Source organism: Syngnathus typhle, linkage group LG3, assembly GCF_033458585.1.
Source record: "Syngnathus typhle isolate RoL2023-S1 ecotype Sweden linkage group LG3, RoL_Styp_1.0, whole genome shotgun sequence".
NCBI lineage: Eukaryota > Metazoa > Chordata > Actinopteri > Syngnathiformes > Syngnathidae > Syngnathus > Syngnathus typhle.
The window spans coordinates 9,507,130-9,528,889 of NC_083740.1; the positions used below are offsets into that span (position 1 = coordinate 9,507,130).

Here is a 21,760-nt window from a genome sequence, read left to right on the forward strand (position 1 = left end):
GTTAGGGTGTCAAAGTGCAGCTAGGTAGGCTCCAGCACACCCTAGTGAAGATAAGTGGTACAGAGAATGGATGGATTGTTCAGTTCATACTGGATAATCATGGAAGAAAATAATAAAATGTTTTGTGTACACAGGAGAACATCTTAAATCATCTTCTTCAGTGAAGTACAATGTCAAAACTTCTTTTTAGAAAATAATAGATGCAGACAATTGCAACAGTAACACTTTCGACAGTCCATATAGTTTTCATTTAATAACATTAACTACAGCCCAGTTTAAATGCCAGTAGAGGTGTATTTGTACTGCTAGATTTTTTTTAAATTGCTAAGCCATATTGTCACAATGATTATGGGTGGTAGGTAGTTCCACTCCTTGTGCCATATGATCTAATATGTTTCTGTGGGAACTGATGTCAAGAGTTGAATTTGTGTGCTATGGGGATTACAAACACTGACATTCACACTGAAGGACAATTTCGTTTTCAATTAACCCCCAAAACAGGTTTTTAGAAAGTGAGAAGATGCTGTAGTACCTGAAGAATACCCAGTGAGAACCTACAACCTCAGAACTCCGACTACTAACTAGTCACAGACCATGACGTTTGGACAAGATATGCAATATCCGTGGAGAGATCTAGGGTTGTATTAATTACGATCACAAATGAGAACATAATGCAAACTTCCCAAGTCAATTATTTGTTGTTGGTGACTACCTTTGGGGCCAGCTAAGAAAATATAAACGAAAATATAACGCATAAAGTAATTGTGAACCGAGTTCATACAAAACAATAATTAAACGACTAGCAGGAGCCAATTAAAATTGACAGCAATGGTTGACAGTCAGTTTTACATGACGATCCGCCCAGTACGGAAGCCGAGTGAGTTCATGGTGATCCCCGGCTTGATTGCAAGGCATGCAATCTCTGTCACATACCACCTAGCCGCATAGCGCACACATAAATCTCTTGAGCTCTTATGATCGTTTTCGATTTAACAGAGCCGAATTATACTACATTAATGTTAACTGCCTTACTGTAGCCCTCGGATTACCTACAGATACATACGTCTGATACATCGGAGTGACCAGGTAACATTTTCGCGGCACATTCAAGCAGATACTAGCTAACCGTGCTACTTAATAGCTGCCGGAGGTTTTGATTAGCGACGTTTCTGTTCTGAATATTAATACATTTCATTTGTAAGGCCCTTCTAGCAAGGGGTTTCAGCCCAAACCCCAAATGTTGTAAAGGTGCCGCAGTGGTGGTTAACGTAGGACTGCCGATCGTATTCTTTTCTGCAGATTACGTATTAACGATTATAACGATGCTTAGCTAGATAGCTAGACATTTGTGCCCGTGTAGTCTGGGCCCCATGTTAGAAGATTAGCCGGATCACAATCCCACAATTATAGGCTACTTAAATTGGCCATTTGCTTAAGAAGGATTGTTAAATCACAGTGACAGATACAAACAAACCGCTACTAAATGCTACCTAACATGGCGATGCTCGTTGCGTCATAATGGGACTTTCGCAATGTTTATTTTGTGGATTCATATTAATGTGATCCGTTATAGTTGGATGGTTAGGGTATAGAAGACTAATAAATGGTCGTTGGGTGTGAATATGCGTGTGAATGGTTGACGTCCTCTGCCTCTCAGTCGAGGGTGTACCCCGCCTTTTGCCCGAAATCAGCTGGGATGGGCTCCAGGACACCCGGGACCCTAAAAGTGAATAGAAAATTGATGCATGGACGTTATTGTTAAAGCTTTGTAACAACAGAAGTCTAACCGTGCTTCTTGTTTTCTAACATGGCTGACAATTAGGCTAGCAATGGCAACACAGATTGTGTTTTTAACAGTCACTTTATATATATATATATATATATATATATGTATGTATATATTTATTTTTTATCTTGCAGAATGGAGTGGCAACCAGATGAACAAAGTCTCCAACAAGTGCTTCAACTTCTCAAGGACTCCCAGTCTCCAGACACAGCAACACAGAGAGCAGTGCAAGAAGTATCCATACATATGTGCTTGAAAAATACTATATAATAAGCTTGGTTGTATTTTAACACCGGTTTAAAAGTCTAACAATAATTTTAGGTATGTAAGGGTGTGTGAGCTTTTGTAACGTGTGCTTGGCTGGTTGAACTTCTTAACGCAGTCCACAGAAACTGGAGCAACTTAACCAGTTTCCAGATTTCAACAACTATCTCATCTTTGTCCTCACAAGCCTAAAGTCAGAGGGTAAGTGTTTTTATAAATTCATTAAAAAAATCCAAATAACTTGCATGTCACTCATAGTATTGTAGTTATACTGTAAATTGTAATTTATTCTCTTTGTTGCCTTCTTTTTGTAGATGAGCCTACTCGCTCGCTCAGTGGCCTGATACTCAAGAACAATGTTAAGGCTCACTACCAGAATTTCCCTCCCAATGTGGGTGACTTCATCAAACGAGAGTGTCTCAATAACATTGGAGACCCATCACCACTTATCAGAGCTACAATTGGTGGGTACTCTGTGAGATTTCCTGGCATAAAGCTAGCGTAACTTCGATTTCGTAACCAATGTGTATCAGGCTGATATGTAGCTTTGCAGTTAATGTTGTTGCGGTGTTACATTTTTCTTCGGGGGGGTTCCGAGAATTCTATACTTGTTTTATTCATGTGCAATTTTTTATTATTTTCATTAAGGTATCTTGATCACAACCATAGCCTCCAAAGGAGAGCTTCAAACATGGCCGGAACTTTTGCCACAGCTTTGCAATTTGCTGAATTCGGAGGACTATAACACCTGTGAGGTCAGACTGGCAAAGCAGTACAGACACACACACAAAGAAAATACAGCTTTGTTACATTACGTATTTATTGCATTCGTGTGGTTTTCTTCATTTAATCTCTCAGGGTTCCTTTGGAGCATTGCAAAAGATCTGTGAAGACTCTTCTGAGTTGTTGGACAGCGATGCACTGAACAGACCACTCAACATTATGATTCCCAAGTTTCTGCAGTTTTTCAAACACTGCAGCCCCAAGATCAGGTCAGTTAGAATTATATTCCAACAGGGTTTGACATTCATGAAAATGTATCAAAATGGAATGCTGCTGTGTCAAGGTTTGAATGAAGTGTTTGAGGTTTTTTAATTACATTACTTTTCCCACAACAAATAATAAAATGTTTTGCTTGTTGGATAAATAATGTTGATTGCATGCCAACAACTTTTAATACTTTTGAATAAAATTAATATGAATGTGCATCTATTTCTATGCATATGTAATTTACTACAGCTGGAATGTAATGGAAGACCTCGGAAGTATAAAAAGAATCTTGCTGGTTTCCACATGCTTGTCTTCCCCTCAGGTCCCACGCTATAGCATGCGTTAACCAGTTCATCATTGGTCGAGCTCAGGCTCTCATGGATAATATAGACACATTTATTGAGGTGAGTACTTTATGTACTGTATTTTCTCCCCAACCTCCCCATCAGAATCTATGTGTAAATGCCTTAATAACGTCCCATTTAAGTTAGAATCAATTTAATCTCTGGCCTCTTAAAGACTGATAAGCAGAAGAAAATAAGTGTCATTAATGACACAATAATGACAGAATGACAAAAAAAATCCTTAAACAATGCAAACCAGTGGTTTTAGAAGAAATGGGTTGGAACACAAAAGGGGGAGTAATACATGTAGACAGATAATATAAAAGTACACAGAGTAGCATTAAATATTTATGGCAAAAATGATAATCAAAATTTATTTGTTCAATATTTACGATGAATCTTTTTTCCCCAATTACCTCCTGCTTCAAAAAAGTACTTGATTCAGATATGCAGCAGTACCCACATTTTAAATGTAAGTATCACTGACAATCAGTATATTTAATCGTGGTATCCAAGATGTGGATCAAGATTAAGATTGGTATAATTGTGTGAATGTGCTTTGCACCATTATTTCACCACAGGCTCCACAGCAAAAAAAATGTGACTGTGATTCAAACAAAAGCTTTCAATAAATAATAGAATTGGCCAGTGGGTGTAACGGCTGTGATTTATCACCCCCCCCCCCCCTATGCTTTAAAAAAACATTTCAATTGTTCTCTTATTTTGTTCAGTGATCAAATGTCCAGATGTAAATTTGGCATAGCTATATGTAATAAATGGATGGTTGGATTGGATTTGAAACTAAACCCCCCACCCCACCCCCCTATCCTTGACCTCTTTCTCCTTGATTCTTTCCTGTCCAGAGTCTCTTTGCACTGGCAGGTGACGAGGACAGCGAAGTACGGAAAAACGTGTGCAGGGCTCTGGTCATGCTGCTGGAAGTCCGCATTGACCGCCTCATCCCACACATGCACAGCATCATCCAGGTGGGGGCTACAGTCACGACACCATAAGTAAATCAACTAGTCTTGCGATGAACAACGTTCTCTGTCCGCTTCCACCAGTATATGCTGCAGCGTACTCAAGACCCCGATGAGAACGTGGCTCTGGAGGCTTGTGAGTTCTGGTTGACTCTGGCTGAACAACCGATCTGTAAAGAGGCCCTGTCTGGCCACTTGGTCCAGTAAGTGCGCACATGTCAGCCGCTCAATGGACTGGATTAATGTCATATAACAAAGAAGTCAAATCTGGCTGATATGTAGGAAATGTGTTTGTCTGCTTTCTTTTCAGACTCATTCCGATCTTAGTGAATGGGATGAAATATTCTGAAATTGATATTATTCTTCTCAAGGCAAGGCCATTACGCTCTGCCGGGCATGCGACTGCCTTCAGTCGCCTTGTTTGCCTGTTTTGTCTTTGATCGAAATCACTTTCTTTTCTTGTCCTCCAGGGTGATGTAGAGGAAGACGAGGCAATTCCAGACAGTGAACAAGACATCAAGCCTCGTTTCCACAAGTCTCGCACTGTCACTCTGCAGCATGAAGGAGGGGAGGGTGAAGAGGGGGAAGACATTGATGATGATGAGGACGATGATGACGATACGCTGTCTGATTGGAACCTCCGTAAGTCAAGTATTAAATGGACTCGTGTCAAATTATCAAGCAAATCTTTTAATTATTAAAGAGTATTGAAATGACCATTTCAAAGCTTATTGTTTTTTTATTGCTGTTTTCCTCCTGAAGGGAAATGTTCTGCTGCGGCCCTGGATGTTCTGGCCAACGTGTTCCGAGAGGAGCTGCTTCCCCATCTTCTGCCTCTCCTTAAAGGTCTGCTCTTCCATCCTGACTGGGTCATCAAAGAATCTGGCATCCTTGTCCTTGGGGCCATTGCTGAGGGTGAGTCCTGCTGTAGATTTGTTGTTTTGAATAATCTCGGTATTCCCTTTTGGCCATCCTCAGCGACCAGTTACCTTGCAAATGTTTTACTGGATGGATGAAAGTATTTTAAGAATACTGGAAACTGTGCCATATCATGCTGTACTCTAGCTTCCTCCCACATTCCAAAAGCACGTCAAGTTATTTTACATTGTCCATAGTTGAGTGTCAGTTCTTGTTTTTTCAATGTGCCTTGCGATTGGCTGGCTCTTTTTGTGTGTTTATAGCAGAATCGTCCTGCATTTTCTTAAATAATCTAAAATGGCCGTACTGATGGCAGCGTTTAAATTGAACTTCTGATAATGTTTTCTCTCTGCAGGATGCATGCAGGGTATGGTACCTTACTTGCCCGAACTCATCCCCCATCTCATCCAGTGCTTATGTGACAAGAAGGCCCTGGTTCGTTCCATCGCATGCTGGACCCTCAGTCGTTACGCACACTGGGTGGTCAGCCAGCCTCCTGACGCTCACCTCAAACCTCTCATGACTGAGCTCCTCAAACGCATCCTGGATGGCAATAAGAGGGTGCAAGAGGCGGCGTGCAGGTAGACAAGCCGGCCTTTAGAATACTTCTTTATGCTCATGTGCTGGTCCCAAATCCTTACTCTCTACATGTTTTCTAAAGCGCGTTTGCCACCCTGGAAGAGGAGGCGTGCACGGAGCTAGTGCCTTACCTCAGCTTCATCTTGGACACGCTGGTGTTTGCTTTTGGGAAGTACCAGCACAAAAATCTACTCATCCTTTATGATGCCATAGGAACCCTGGCAGACTCTGTGGGACACCATCTTAATCAGCCTGTAAGCCACCAAGCCCACTTGCACAGTGATGATATCCAAAGCAAGAGTATTTCTTTGCTTATGAGAAGAAAAAAATCTCAATTTGATTGTGGCCAAGGTGTTGGCAGCAAACTCAACTGACTTCACAAGCAACAGTTTGATAGTGAACATTTCTTTAAAAAAGTGTATGCCTGTATGCTTTAACCTCAATAGTTGTGAAATCTGCTTTACTGCATATAATATTATGTTATTGTAGTTATTGTAATATTATATAATATTAATATTATGACTATATCTTTACATTTCATATTGTGGGCCCTTTTGCCTCGATTTGGAGGATGCCACATAAACCTTTGCCAAATGATAATTGCTCAACTAAATCACACGCAAAAATGTCTTGTTTTTAGGAGTACATCCAAAAGCTGATGCCACCTTTGATTTCTAAGTGGAATGAACTGAAGGATGAAGATAAAGATCTCTTCCCCCTGCTGGAGTGTCTGTCATCTGTGGCCACGGCACTGCAGAGTGGCTTCCTCCCCTACTGTGAGCCTGTCTATCAGCGTTGTGTCACGCTTGTCCAGAAGACCCTGGCCCAAGCCATGGTGAGCCTCCGAAAAATGATACGTTGATTATTTTGAGAAGTTTCCACCAGTCATGGATGTTGTCTTCCTGGTGTGTGCCTTTCTTAGATGTATAGTCAGCAGCCAGATCAGTATGAGGCACCTGACAAGGACTTCATGATTGTGGCTCTAGATCTTCTGAGCGGCCTGGCTGAGGGATTGGGTGGCCATGTGGACACGCTTGTGGCTCGCAGCAACATTATGACTCTGCTCTTCCAGTGCATGCAGGTGCGGCATGCCATCTTTTAAGCATTCATTATTCACACGTAAAATTACAACCAACATTTTTGTACAGAAGTTTCGTTTCACTACAAACCACAGCAACTATTAAATTATAAATGACATAAATGAAATGACGTGTTTACATTCCTCTATTTATTTAATTTTTGCTCATTGGGTTGTTTCCTAGGATACGATGCCTGAAGTAAGACAGAGTTCATTTGCTCTACTGGGAGACTTGACCAAGGCTTGCTTCCCTCATGTCAAACCTTGCATTGGTAATTCACTTTCTAGAGTACAAATGTAAATCGCTTAAATCACTTTTCTGTGTCTTGCCCAATAATCTCCTTTTGTGTTTCTGTGCTCCTTTAGCTGAATTCATGCCAATTCTCGGGACCAACCTGAACCCAGAGTTCATCTCCGTCTGTAACAACGCTACCTGGGCCATCGGAGAGATATGCATGCAGATGGGTGTGGAGATGCAGCCGTACATTCCGATGGTTCTGAGTCAGTTGGTTGAAATCATCAATCGACCAAACACTCCTAAGACCCTACTGGAAAACACTGGTATTTATATTTAATAAAAACATAACATCCACAAAAACTCCAAAACAAAAGTAACCACATAAACGCAAAACTGACTCTCTTCCAGCAATCACCATCGGACGACTGGGCTACGTGTGTCCTCAGGAAGTCGCACCCATGCTGCCGCAGTTCATCCGACCATGGTGAGAATTTGTTTACTTTTTTGTTTACAAAACTTTAAAGTTTTGCTTCATTTGGGATGTCTGTTTGGGATTCTGCTCACAATCCTGTGAGCTCAGTTGCCAGCACTTGCAAGACGTTTTCTTTCCGTCTATGTGACCTCATCACACCAGTGCACAATCGCATTTTAATGAAAACGAGAGTCTTTTAATACTCGTTGTTAAAGACCTGTTAGATCAACTTTGAGTGTCCTCACTTAAGTTGTCGATGATTCTTGTGCTTCAGGTGCACATCACTCCGCAACATTCGAGATAATGAAGAGAAAGACTCTGCTTTTCGTGGAATTTGCATGATGATTGGTGTGAACCCAGGCGGTGTGGTGCAGGTGAGACTTCACATTTTGTACACCGAATGAAAAGTTTTCCCCTCTAAGTTCAATTGATTTTTCAGGACTTCATCTTCTTCTGCGATGCAGTCGCCTCCTGGGTGAACCCCAAAGATGATCTGAGAGAAATGTTCTATAAGGTGAGGGACTGGTATTGTTGGAGATAGCAGTACTTTACATGATACGTGTGTGTGCGCGTGCACTGGTTAACATTAATATTAAATACTGCCTGAAATAAGACAAACTCATCAAATATATATAGATTTGAACTACAATCATCAAGGAATCACCAAAGGAAAAGAAACAATTTAATTTTAAATGCCGCACTATTCACGACCCAACAGGCAGTGCGGCAGCCAAAACTAACCATACAAAATGAAGACAATATACTGTTGGGACATGGTAAATTAAATTTCTTGAGAGAAATATTCAAATTGAGGTGGTAAATGTAGGCCAGTGCTTTTGAAAGAATTGAGGGCAGCAGAGAAGGCCTTGCTGGCCACCACTCACCAAGAATAAAGTCGTATACTAACTTTGTTTCCAATTCCTCAAACAGATCCTGCACGGTTTTAAGGAGCAGGTTGGAGAGGAGAATTGGCAACAGTTCTCTGAGCAGTTCCCCCCTCTGCTGAAGGAGCGACTGGCAGCCTGCTACGGTGTATAAAGCCTCCACTCCCATTCAAGAGGTAAATCTACTTAATGTCAGCTCACAATATGCATTATGCAGAGTGTTTTGTTGCTGTGCTTTTCACGATACGGCACTGGCAAAGGATAGATGAACAAAGATGTGCTATTTCTACTAAACAATAAAAAAACAAGGATTATAATGTATTTATTTTCATCTGAAGTTGGGTAATCTCCTTTCAGCATACTTGCCGATTTCTCGAAGCACTTGGGAATTGCTGGAAAGGAGAAATTGCACTCAATCATTGTTTATTTAAATGCAATCTTTTTCACATTGTTACTCATGTTGGAAATACCTTTTCCAAAAAGGAACCCATTTTGTTGCGTCCTCTGCCTTGTCTGTGCAGGTGAGCCAACAGGAGGAGGGTGAATGGGAAACTCATCCATCTGTGTATTGCACTGCCCTAATCTGGGGGGAGGGAGAGGGACGCTTCTGGCCGCTTCCCCTGAAGGACGGCCCCCATGCCCTTATGTGTTTGTCCATAGACGGAGGGTGGGCGGGAGGGACAGGGGACACACACCTCTAGATTAAATAGGCAGGGACCCGACACAGAAAAACTAACTGGTAGGGACAACGAGAGGGACCGAGAGACGAGTCGGAATACGTGGAAACGTGGCGAATGTGACGGAGGCAGGGACAGAAACCGTCATCGAGAACGTTGAGGGAACGGGAGGGAGGGACTTCATTAACAAGGCAGGGAATCTAAGCCACGGACGGACACACGTCTGTTACCGAGCTGGGAGAACAGGAATAGTACGAGTTTATTTTTATTTAATTGTTTTTTTAAATATCAGGATTCCTAATCGCAAGAGTAGCCTGACCACCAGACGGACAAGACCGACTGACTTCTCTAGTGGAGACTAAAAATCACTTGCACATTATGCTGCACATGCAGTACTTAGATTTGACTGTGGGTGGCACTATACTATGGACTTTTTACAACCTATTGCATGCAGTTAGTGGCAGACATGGTTAACTATGTTCAAGTTCAGGGTAATAATCATATTTTTTGGGGTAATAGGATTCAATAAGAGTTACTTCATCTGCTGTCTTCGAATTCAACATAGCTGTCAAGTAACCGCACTACCCAACATCGATGTTTTCTTACCTTCATTTTGACCACAGTGCTGCTTCACACAACTATCCATGCGAGACATTTATTGTCACATTTTCTACCTGATCTGGAGAGAAAGAGAGAGCGTGAGAGAGAGGGAGAGAATAGCCTCTATTGTGTCTCTTTGTGACTTCACAGACACCACTCCTCCATGAAGGGAGGATTAGGGCTAACACATTTGTTTTCACACCAAAGGGGAGGAAATCATAGCGAAAGAATCACACCCTTGGTTGTGTTCATGAGGGTTAATTGTGTGTGTGTATATATAAATCTATGTGTGTGCATGTGGAGTTTGTAAATCCTTTGTCATTCTGTCTGCCAATTAAATTGTGCTTTGTTTTTGACATGGTACTGAGCTTAAACTTGACTCCCACTGCAATGTCCTTGGCACCTGTTAACTGTGACTGCGTGTATGTGTATACGCGTGCGTGTGTTTGTGTGTTCAGTTCTACATTTGTATTGATATCCATTTGCTGCCATATTGATAGTTTAAGCAAATATCTATGATGTTTTACATCTGGTCCACCTTTTTTTTTTTTTTGCTGCTACTGATGTTTTGTTAATATGAAATTACATAACACAAATGTTTATTTTCAGTTGCCGATAAGTTCTTTTTGCACTTTTTATTTTGTTTGACCTTTTTTTGTACAAACTTTTTTTTTTTTAATAACCCCACCCAATATGTGTTTATCCCAACGTCAGTGTTCCGTCAATCTGCACTGTGAACTTAAGTGTCTTTAAACTTGCAAAAAAACAAACAAAAAAAACTATCCCAATACTAAATGGCAAATAAAATCAACCTTGTGAAACTGCGACTAATCCGCACTTTTACAATGACTAACCTTGCCATATATTGCTTGTCTGAGTGCGAGTGTGGTTAGTGTGCCAATTCGACAGATCCTGCATGAGAAGTTGTTTACCTTTAAGCATGATTTCGATTCATTGAGGGCGTTAGTATGATGTGTGAAAGTGAGTTTTTCATTTTTGGGGGGTGAGTTGCTTACCCCTTACCAACTAACTCTGTGAGCATGCTCCCAGCCTGTGTTTTTACAAAGTGGATGCTTCATATGTATATTCCAGCGATTCAATACATTTACACACCACAGCAGAGTTAAAAAAAGAAATAAGTACACCGGCAAAAAGCAATACTAAAGGGAAACACATTCTATTGTAGAGTGAGAAATAGTCAATGTTTATAATGGTAAGCATTTTTTTTTGGACATCTTGTTTGCCATTAGCAGTCACACTAGCAGTCTGTTTGACCCTAACTGTGACCACTGATATTCAAATGTTTATACTGAAATATAAGACAATCTAAACTGGAGTCAGTTCTTAGTGACTCAATCAAATTAGTTTAATTTTTTTTATTTTTAGTGGCCTATTGTGAACACTTTTACAAACATTGAGTCTACAATAAAGAGCATGATGTTTGATGGAAACGATGCTAAATGTTTTTGTTGATGACTTTAGTCAGCCACCTCATGATGGGACAGGCCTAGATTTTACACCAAGTAAATTTGTATGTAAATTCACATAAGATCTGACAGGTCATTCTTTTTTGGGCCATTTTCATTCGGTGCTGTGCCGTAAGATTTTTCTAATGTAAAATGTGTGCCTGGGCTCAAAGGTTGGGAAACACTGCTAGAGAAACTTTGACACACATCAGGTTACTGCATAGTCATTATTCAAATGTGATTCAATCAAAAATACTCTCAAAACAGAAATACTGGAATCTGGTTACTACAGCTGAATCAGACATGCAGATAAAATCACAAGTTCAAAAAGTTGAAAACAGCTGCTATATGTAATATGCAGTACATGCATACAGAGTATACATTTCCCAGAGTAACTCAAATATTACTATGACTACAATGATCATCAAAGTGTGTAACTCAAAGAGCAGCAGAGGTTTGTGCCTGGCCTGAATGTTGGGTTTTTTTGTCAGATTTTAAGGTCCCAGTTGCAAAGAGTATGGCCAGACATTTGCCAACTGTTTTTCTTGTTGCAACCGTTTACAATTGTTTGCAACCATTTAGGAACCCTGACAAACAGCCAACATTTACTATATGCATAAACACTCGCGTCTCGGTGAGCTACGGGTTTAAGATGCTCCACATTTGAGATGAGTCACATTTTTTAATGCTTAATGAGGGAAAAGGAAAAGCAAATGAAAGTCACAAAATAGCCTTACTTAGAAAATCTTGAACATTTAAAAATTATTGCACTGTTTTTTTTGCATGTGACTCAGAGAGGAAACGGGTTTGTTCTGATGAAAGTGTATCGATAAGAGCCAGGGATGAGCAGCAAGGAAGTTCTTGATATCTCTGGTGTCTTGAATATTCCAAGACCCTGATGCAGACTATTGCAAAGGCTTAGTTGTATTTCAGCCACATTTATCACAAGGAAAAGTGTTTTCAATGGGAACTGAAACATGAATTATTAGGGTGGAACATGGAAAGTGAGATGTGGCTGTCATAACTGAGCATTCATTGCCTTTTGTGGTCAAATAATTTTCAAGCAAACACCCCATGAAAATATATTGTGCAACAGGTTAACGAGAGAACAACTCATGGTGTTGCCACCATCATCCCTTGACCTCATCCTGCCTGTTGGGCATACTTAAAAGAGGATCAATGAGGGCTGACTGCAGGATATTTCTAAACTCTTGTAGCCTCTTCTTGAATCCTCAAATTGAAATGAATCCTCAATACATTATATATTTCTTGGTCCAAAATATCACTATGTTAGTGTCTGGTACTTGCTTGCATCACTTTGTCCTTGCTCATGCATTAGCAAAGTACTGAATAACATTTATGTCACAAATTATGCTTGTATTAAGCGTTCCTCTTGCACTGTAGCATCAGAAGTTGCTGAAGATCTCTTGTTTCTTGCTCCAATCCATAGGGGGCGCCCTTTTTTTGTTGCGTCGAGCGAGAACCTTTTGTTTGGCCTCAGCCGCTGTAGGACTCAAACGCAGGCCGCTCTCCATGAAAGGGTCCAAAACCCTCGAGTCATCCTCATCAGGGACCTCAAATACACACACATGCACACGTTTTATTTATCTTGGCGTCCACACATATGCAACATTTTTCATACCTGGAAACTCATGTCAGAGCTACTGAGCTCTGATTGAGTGGTAGAGCTGGTCGAGGACTGGGATGCGTAACTCCCATTGGCCCTCTGTTTAGGGGACATGTTTGTGATAGCGGCGTCTGTCAGTGTGACATGAATGATTGGCGTTTCGGTGGAGGTCGGAGAAGGGGCAGATGAGGCAGGCTCGGTAGCTGATTCATCCATGTACACCTGTGATGAATTTATGACAATTTATGGGGAATTTAGTACACCAGAAGAAAACTACAAGCAAACAAAGAAGAAGTAAATTCCATATAGAAAGGTGAGAGCCAAGACTTGAACCTGGAACTTTCTGATGATCATTATTACTCTATTTGTCTTTCCTGTGTTTGTACTTTTGTTGCTTATTCTTAAGAACTGGAGTTGAATCTGTACTGTTCCTTTCATTTTTTTTTCTTTCCTTTTACACAATTATCTGTACTTCTACTTAAGTACTGAATATTTTGACCTTTTCTGGTCTGAATGCACAAATGTGGTCAAAAGACAAAACACACACAAAAAAAGCTTGAAAACACACATGGCGTGCTGTGGGTGTGATCCCAAGTCTGTGGAAAAGCTCATCTGTCTCTTGGTCGACAAGGAGGAGGCGCACTTCTCGTTCTTCTGCTTTTATGAACGCCACCACATCAGAGTGCTTCAGACTCTCAATGTTCACTCCATTGACCTGGGAAACAGGAGACATGGAAACTGTGAGGATTGAGGGAAGTCGGGTTGAGTGATGCTAATGAGAAACAGCAGCGATTAGGAAGAAGTAGCCATTATACAACATGACAGGCGGGAGCCACGTCTCCACTCACAGCTATAAACAGATTTAAACCCGTACAGTACTTTTTAGTCGAGACATCTTGATTTGCATGACACCATATCTTCCACACATCACTGACAGGGAGGTATGGAACATGTAGCGGCTTGTAACATGCATTTAAAAACAACAATCTAGATGTCCTCCATTCCTTTTAAGGTTATCCAACATCAAATTTCCAGCCTTTCACCCTCTCAGCACCATCTCTTTCCCTTGCAGTCTAAGACACTCTAATTCCAACTAATCTGCTTTAACCCAGTCCACAAATTAGCAAATTAGTGCACAGACTTGATTAATCAGGATGTACCTAGGAGTCCACGCTTGACATATAGGTAAATTGAAATTGACCTATATAAAGGTCAATTGGGAGAGCCCTGTGTGTGTGTGTACGTGCACCTCCACCAGTCGGTCTCCTGGGCGGACGTCTGCCCTCTCTGCAGGTGAATGCGGGTCGACCGAGCGTACAAATTGTCCGCCCTTTGCCTTATTGCTGTGCAGGTTGAAGCCGTAGCCCGTTTCCCCCTTAACCAAATGACACAGGCGAGGGAGGAGCTCAGTTGACGGCTCTGGAGAGGCCTCAATCTGTAGCTGGGTAAAATAAAAATGCAAACGTTACCAAAGATGTCAATTAAAAGATGTCATCTCAATCATGACTGGTTGCCCACCAATTGCAGGATTACAGTAAAAATACAAGTCAAGATAGTTCTAGAGATAATGAAAATGACATCCATAGGTATTATTGACAAACTTAAAATTGAAAAATATTTGTTGCAGAGAATATCTTTCAGTATATGTGTGAACTAATAAAGAGGAGGAGGAGGCTGTTAAGTACAGATGTGCAGACTTTATTTTTTTATTTTTTGCTCGGATGTTAAAGAAATGATTTGCAAAAAAACTATGTGTACTTTATGTCTGTGTGTCACCAATCCAGCTAAGACTGTGGTGACAACGACCTTTATTTGGGCGTCTGCTCACCCCACGCAACAAGGGAATCTTGTCTGTGTTTACATGTTTGATAAATGTCAAGCATTACGCAATATGATTAAGAAAAGAAGTCCTACTGGAGGAATTGGCAAAGAATTGTCTGCAGTGTTGAAAACATATTGCCATTTTTTATGTAGTGTGTGTGATGAGCATATGCTACAATATTCTAGTTAAAGGTCCACCTGGGCAACAAGGCACGCAAAAATAGAAAGGTTATTTGATCAGTTTTACCCACATACATGTCGAGTAAAATCTGCTTGATTGTATAATAAAAGATGTGTGATCTACCACATGATTATCAGTAATTTTAACCAAGAATATGAAAAAGAATCATATTCACCGCCTTAGGGCCACCACTATTTATCCTGTTGATTTGAGCCATGGTACTGATGATGGAGCTTGTTTGGAGGCCAAACAGAGAGATTTGACAAAGTGTTCTGAAGTCGGCTAAAATCAAGACCTCACTAGAAGATCTGGGTTTAAAACTGTGTGGCAATATATTCAGTTGTATTCATATTTATGAGATTTCTTATGTTACATACTGAATACTTGAAACTATGTAGTCTACACCACTTTAAATTGTAACCACAATAATCAACAATATAAATATTGTTTTGTAATAATAGTTCACCCAGGTGCAACAAAATGTAACTATAGAGTATAAAATAGGATTCCTGCCTTCAATGTATGAATTTCTAAAATGCTTGGCCCATCCACTTCAGCTTCAAAGTCTTATATAAATTACACTTCAACAAAGCAATATAATCTGAAGGAAGAATTTATATTAGGAATGCACTGATATCACAAATTAGTACTTGCTGATACCAAGTACCGATACTTGATCATATCTTTTTTACAATTGCTATGAACGTGTTTTATTGCAATTATTGCGTGAATTTCTTTTAACATGTCATCCGTTTTTACCATCTTATCCTTTTCAGGGTCACGAGAGGTGATGGAGTCTATCACAGCTCATTTCAGGCCTAGATGGACTTTAAACTGGCCGCAGCTACAGCCACGGAGAAAGTGGTTCTGGAGAGGATGCCACTCATGCTATGATTGGATCCTTCAAACTGTCTTTTTGTTCATGTTTGCCCTGCCAGTCCGGAGCTGACCCAAGCGCTGGTACGTCACACCCACATTCACACCATCACTGAGAGGTAATCGAGTTCACGCTGCCCACACACACACAAGTCTGACGAGGGTACCCCTACACCATTAGCGACTTTGAACATGGCATGTTTCAAAAAACATTTTGGCCAGTCGAAAGGCTGGGTGAGTTTGGTGTGGAAGGCCTTAATCACACAAATTTGTGAACAAAAAATATAAAAGAACAAAAAACTCTTTTCCACAGAGATCCCACAAAATCACTGCATCCCAATGTTCTTTTCCATTATGCTGCATAGAGAGTCTAATATTTAAACAGTAGTAGATATTCAAATTTAACCCCTCTCCCCTTCTCTCTCTGGAAATAAAAGGTTAAGCAAGTATCATTCCCTTCACACTTTGGTGCTTGCAGTTCTTTGTAAATGTCACAGATTTTTGTTGAGTTGGATACAGTAATCAGGTAATAAAAAATTATGTTTATAGTGTTAACACTCAGTAGGTAGAAAGAGACGGCTGAAATGACCACACCTCAGAGAACACTGCATTGTAAACAAATATTACACTGACTCAAGACCTTTTGAGGGACACGGTGTTACAAGACAAGAATACAAGTTGCATTATGCCACAAAGAATGTGAGAGCATGTTTTCCCTCGCTTCTGTTGTCCTCTTGCTGACGGTCATTATCTCTGAGAAAGAAATTGCCAGACGCTCTGGCACTACTTTTAGACTAAATGCAGACAGCACAGCGTAAGAGATTAAATCGGGATTATTTCTCGGCGGATGTTAGATTTAAGGGTGTGTAATCAATGACAATGGTTCTTACCACCGTATCTTAGTTTGTTGTCTGACAGGCAACCAATTAACCAACTCCAATTTAATAATCTACACAGTATATATATCTTTTAATGAATGCACCTTAATTAATACACCTAAAGCTACCATTACTTTTAATGTTCTGGTGCCGTAGAGACGATCAAAATGATGCTTACCTCTGTGTCTGTCACAGTACTTGATGTCACAGAAGACCTCTTCACTTTGCCTGGTGAGACCAAAATAGTGGGCGAGTTTGCAGCAACAAGCGTGTGGTCATGTTTAGGGGACTTGGGCAAAGTCTCCCGAGGTAAGGGTGAAGTTGATGGTGAGAGACGCGGGGAAAGGGTCCCCATCTCAATGGCCAAATCTTCTGTGCAAGCTAGACCACAGCTGTGAAGGTAATCATCTGTGTCTCGGTCCACTACTAATAGTCTGGTGCGATGAGGTACCTCTCGAATCCGCTCCACCACCTGTATACAGTAGATAAGGGTCACTCATTTAAGGCTGTTAAGTATTTTGCTTGCATTTGTATGCTGTTATTTTTTTTTTTTAATATAATCAAGAAAAGTTCAAAGTTCAAAAGGAAATGGTTCAAAAAGTTCAGATAGGATTTGTTATACATGAGTTGTGTGCTGCATAAATTAGCAACAAAGTCAATTAGTTATAATAATTAAACCTGCACTGTAACTGAATGAAAAAAGGACAATTTGATTAACTTTTGATTCAAATTCAATCCGATTTTTTTTTATGTTGCGCTGAATCACTACAGAAATTTATAAATTTATAATACCTAATAGAAGTTGGTTAAGGGCACTTTGCACACAGACCAGGCATAAAATTACCTTTATTAAACGACCAAGTAAACCAAGTTTTTGAACATGAATACAACTCAAATTATGAATGGAATTTAGTCTTGTTATAACTTTAGGGATGAAAACAATCATGGTCAAATTAAAATTATTTTAAATGTGTGCGTGACATCATCATCATCATCATCATCGAGCGCAAGCAGATAAAAATAGGTGTTTGACAACATATGGATCGTAGTCAATAAAGACGCTTGAAAAGGGATTTGGATGTGTTATGAATCACGGACAAAAAACGGTTCTGGAAATAACATACTTTCAATATGACACCTTTACACAAGGCTCACATTGACCCATTTAAGTACCCCTTCCTCCTTCCCCTCCTCCTCCTCAGGCGAAGTAAAAGTGGTCCAACAGGTAGGGATTTATTGTTTGCATCTCACAGGTGATCTCGCGCTTCCACGCAAAGGCCAATTCACCTGCGAGTCGGCACTCCACTCACCTGACTATGGCTGTCGTTCTCCACATTCTCCCCGTTCACCTCCACCACTCGATCCCCGGGTCTCAGTCCGCCATGGTCAGCCGACGAGCCGGGCTCAACTTTCCGGATAAACTGTCCACCTTTATTCTTCTCGCCGTGCAAATGGAAGCCATACCCGTGTTCTGTTTTGACCAGGTAGCAAACCCTGGGCCTTGGATCGCGCTCCATTCCAGCGAGTCAAAAGCGCGCACAAATTCAGGAGTCTGCGGAGATTAAACAGGTGCACTGTGGGGAGTCACAGGTAATCCATCACGAGTGCGCAAAAGATCATCATCATTACGCATCATGTGCTCCATTAAGAGCCGCAATTGTCCAAAGTGCAGATGAAAACTAGGCTAAAACTAATGAATGCTTCACCCATCGTGCAAACTAAATCCGGCACCAAACATGCGAAGCGTAAAAAATGATGTCCGTCCATGGGAGAGTATTATCAGAGATTAGAAAACTCCTTCTCACGCGTAATTCTTAATTGTTCTCGTCAGGGGGGCGTTCCCTGCTGTTTGAGCCACACAGGAGGAGGAGGAAGTTGAGGAGGAGGTGTCAGAAACTGATCCCGTTCACGCGCACCCGAGTTTAACGAGCGCACTGAGGTCGAGCTAACGAGCGCACCAGACCAGGGGGCAGAAAGTGCCAAGTTAGAGCCAGTCGGCTTGCATATTTCCGAGATGGAACTGAAACCAAATTGAGCACAGCCTGTGAAGAAGAAAAAAAGGCCTCGCTCATTGTGGTAGTTTTAAATGATAAATATAGCCACAATAATGAAATAAGGTCAGATCTGAAATGACAACTTTCAAAATGTTAAGACATGACCAGTTAACACAGTTTCATTACGTGAGCATATATATGAGCAAAAAATATGAGTTTATTTTTAGTTTTCTTTGCTTTTATGTAATTTTATGTTGCTGTAAAGCGCTTGCCTTGTGTACAGATTGTCTACAAATCTCATCTTGTTTTGCTTTATATGTGATGTTGAAAAGATTGGAGTGGACAGAAAGAATATGTCATCTTGTAATATGAGCTACCAAATAAATGTTTGCGTTTCCCAAGGCAGCAACAACAGAATATTTGGTTGGTTCCTATTAGTCACAAAGCATTTTGGTGGGTAAAACAATGTTCAGTATATACCAAGAGAATGATTTTATTAGTGTTTAATGTTTCGTTTCAGTTTCCTTCCCTGTGTGATGGGATTAACAATCTGTGGCTCTTCTTTTTTTTCCACATTAAAAATAGTTTCTTCAGTTTTTGCTTCAAATAAAGCGTCTGGACAGAGAGAGCGCGGCGATCGAACTTTAAGCCGCTTTGCAGGAGAGCTTTGGTGAGCGGATGGGCAGCTGTACTGGTTCAAACACAGGGAGCAGAGCGGGTTGGTTGGGAGGCAAACCTGCTGTCCAAAACCCACGAGTAGCCAGTTAATCTCGCTCCAAAGATCCCTGTAACCATCATCAAGCATTAATACAAGATGAGGGAAGGAAACACGCCATTGTTATTTATGTTCAGTTACAATTTACAACCTTTTAAGACAGAAAACATTTCATAAATCTACCGGGGTAACCACTCCTGTAGGGCCTTGCGTGTTGCCTCAGGGTTCTTGGTAGGGTTCCTGAGCCAGCCCAGCCTGTTTGAGATCCGATGGACGTGTGTGTCTACACCTGTGAGATAAAATTTTATTATTTTTAGTGCTGTAACTTCAAATGACCTTAACTGGACAATTACCAGTAAAAATTGGCAAATGAGCACACAGACTTTAACAGTAAAATACCATTTTTTTAAATCACAGTCTCGTCCAAATAATTGTGTGTATAAACGATACAATGTTGATTGAGGTCTTCTCAATGACTGTGAATACTCAAAAAATGAAACGTGAGACCATTTTTTAATTTTAATGTATTTTTTCCTTGTTGTTGGCATTTGTGGTTCATATTATTCAAAGGTTACTGAGGTTCACTTGAATGCAAAACTTGCAGCAAATCGGTCATTCGGGTTGTTTTTTCCAGTTAGAATGGTGTTGGCGCCCTCTACAGGTTAGTTTAAAACTGCTTTGGAGGACAATGGTCATACGTTTTAAAGGTTTCCCAGGTTTCATGTCAGTCATCTAAATAAGGCCGAGTGCCTGCCAAGTCGGGTGACACTTTTAACACATAAGACAACTTTGGTACTTAAGTATAAAATTGCCTTGGATGGCACAATTCACACTTTGGGGATGCATACTCACCTATACCGGAGACCTGGTCCCAGGCGATATCCATAGCCAGGTGAGCCATCTTGGGTCCCACCCCTGGCAGACGAACAAGCCCCTCCAAGCTGTCTGGGATGTCCCCACCATAGTCCTTCACGAGCATGGCCGCTGTCATCTTCAGAAATTTGACTTTGTTCTGCAGGGAGACGGATTCACTATTTGTACACCGATGACAAAAACTTGTGGATTTTTGTGGCGTTACCCTCCAGAAGCCAACTGGGTAGATGAGTTTTCCAAGAGTTTTATCATCAGTAGACAGGAGTTTTTCAGCAGTACAGCCATGAGCTCTAAGCTTCTGCATAGCAGCTGCTGTCACCTGGTCTTTGGTCTGACTGGACAGCATCAGAGACACCAACACCTGGAAGCGTCTCACCTGCAGAAAGAACAGGCGCATATTCAGAAAAAGTAACCCAAATCAAATTTTTATATAAATGTAGCGCGTATAAACACCGACATTAGCCGGAGCCTCAGCGTCACAGCACTTCTTTGCTCCCATGCTATCGACGGGAGCATCATGGCTGCTCCTCATCTCACGAATGTGTCCCAATTGTGTCTTCCAAGCAGGAGGTTCCCAATGTTCCATCTTCACCTGTGAGGCACCTTCATCGTACTCCACCTTTAATTTTCTACGCCTGCGGCTTTGCGAAGATAACAACGAAGCATCTGATTCTAGTTTCGGTTGAGTGGTGGCCAGCTGGAGGAGGTCCTGAGTACCATCTTAACAGAGAGAATGACACATTTCAATTTGAAGAAAAGACAGTGGAAAGCATAATTTAGCCACTTGGTCTAAACACAATTGTCTTATTTATTATTTGTAAAGAAGTGTCGATGAATGGATTCATTTGGACAGTTTTACTTCATTTCTGTACATCTTTACAAGTGTTTACATTTTCAAATGATCACTTCCATAAACATTCCTTGGAAATCCCAATTGCACACCAGTGTTGAGGTACTTTTAGAACAGAGCCACGGGCTACTAATGGGGTTCTTGGGGGCTACCTGGTTATACCCGCGGGCCCCATGTTGGTGACCCTAATAAAACACTTAAAGAAAGGTGAACTGATCTGAATTAGTCTGCACAATGACAACATTCTAGAGGTAATTACCAATCGAATAACTTTGATTTAACGTCACCTAGTGTTGATAAAGAAGCTGTTTGTTGGGAGACTCTCGTCTCTTCCTCTTCTGTTTTGATAGCAACCGAGGACCGGGCATCCGCGTCCCTTCGTCCGGACAGAAGAGACGCAGCAGCGGTACAGCTGGCAAGCTCCTCAGCTCTTCGAGTGACAACTGGCATGCTTTGAGAGAAATAAGGAGACGTCATTCTGAAACACCACACTGCATTGCACATGCTCCCGCTGCAGCAGACATGAAGACAGCAGGAACATCTCGGAACATAAGTGAGTGTAGTGTTTGGAGGGGAAGGGAAAAGTGCGAACTCTTTGATAATCTCCATAACACCCGGTTTGAATAAGTCAAGATAAGATGAATCGGTTAATATTTAATAAACAGTGAC

The 21,760-nt window shown here is 41.0% G+C and overlaps 3 protein-coding genes across 3 annotated transcripts; 1 reads left to right on the top strand and 2 right to left on the bottom strand.

The window, feature by feature from the left end:
- The first annotated feature begins 879 nt into the window (after positions 1-879).
- On the top strand, positions 880-11,261 carry tnpo2b (transportin 2b). The gene is made up of 23 exons (XM_061274569.1): positions 880-1,086; positions 1,921-2,020; positions 2,176-2,251; positions 2,365-2,514; positions 2,699-2,805; positions 2,909-3,042; positions 3,363-3,444; positions 4,248-4,370; positions 4,449-4,567; positions 4,675-4,735; positions 4,835-5,006; positions 5,127-5,279; positions 5,638-5,863; positions 5,944-6,115; positions 6,502-6,696; positions 6,784-6,942; positions 7,124-7,211; positions 7,306-7,500; positions 7,586-7,661; positions 7,924-8,023; positions 8,089-8,163; positions 8,580-8,709; positions 9,055-11,261. The coding sequence occupies exons 2-22, from the start codon at positions 1,922-1,924 to the stop codon at positions 8,685-8,687; spliced, it is 2,670 nt and encodes an 889-aa protein (XP_061130553.1). The 5' UTR covers positions 880-1,086; position 1,921; the 3' UTR covers positions 8,688-8,709; positions 9,055-11,261.
- Positions 11,262-11,484: 223 nt separating this feature from the next.
- LOC133151490 (Na(+)/H(+) exchange regulatory cofactor NHE-RF2-like) lies at positions 11,485-18,548 on the bottom strand. The gene is made up of 6 exons (XM_061274570.1): positions 17,970-18,548; positions 16,838-17,131; positions 14,153-14,344; positions 13,472-13,618; positions 12,919-13,125; positions 11,485-12,850 (listed from the first exon to the last, which is right to left on the bottom strand). Exons 1-6 carry the CDS (start codon positions 18,174-18,176, stop codon positions 12,683-12,685), a joined length of 1,215 nt encoding a protein of 404 aa, XP_061130554.1. The 5' UTR covers positions 18,177-18,548; the 3' UTR covers positions 11,485-12,682.
- A 582-nt stretch (positions 18,549-19,130) lies between these two features.
- On the bottom strand, positions 19,131-21,678 carry nthl1 (nth-like DNA glycosylase 1). Its single transcript, XM_061275242.1, has 6 exons — positions 21,379-21,678; positions 20,699-20,961; positions 20,447-20,617; positions 20,221-20,380; positions 19,552-19,657; positions 19,131-19,438 (listed from the first exon to the last, which is right to left on the bottom strand). The coding sequence occupies exons 1-6, from the start codon at positions 21,593-21,595 to the stop codon at positions 19,150-19,152; spliced, it is 1,206 nt and encodes a 401-aa protein (XP_061131226.1). The 5' UTR covers positions 21,596-21,678; the 3' UTR covers positions 19,131-19,149.
- Between the last annotated feature and the right edge of the window lie 82 nt (positions 21,679-21,760).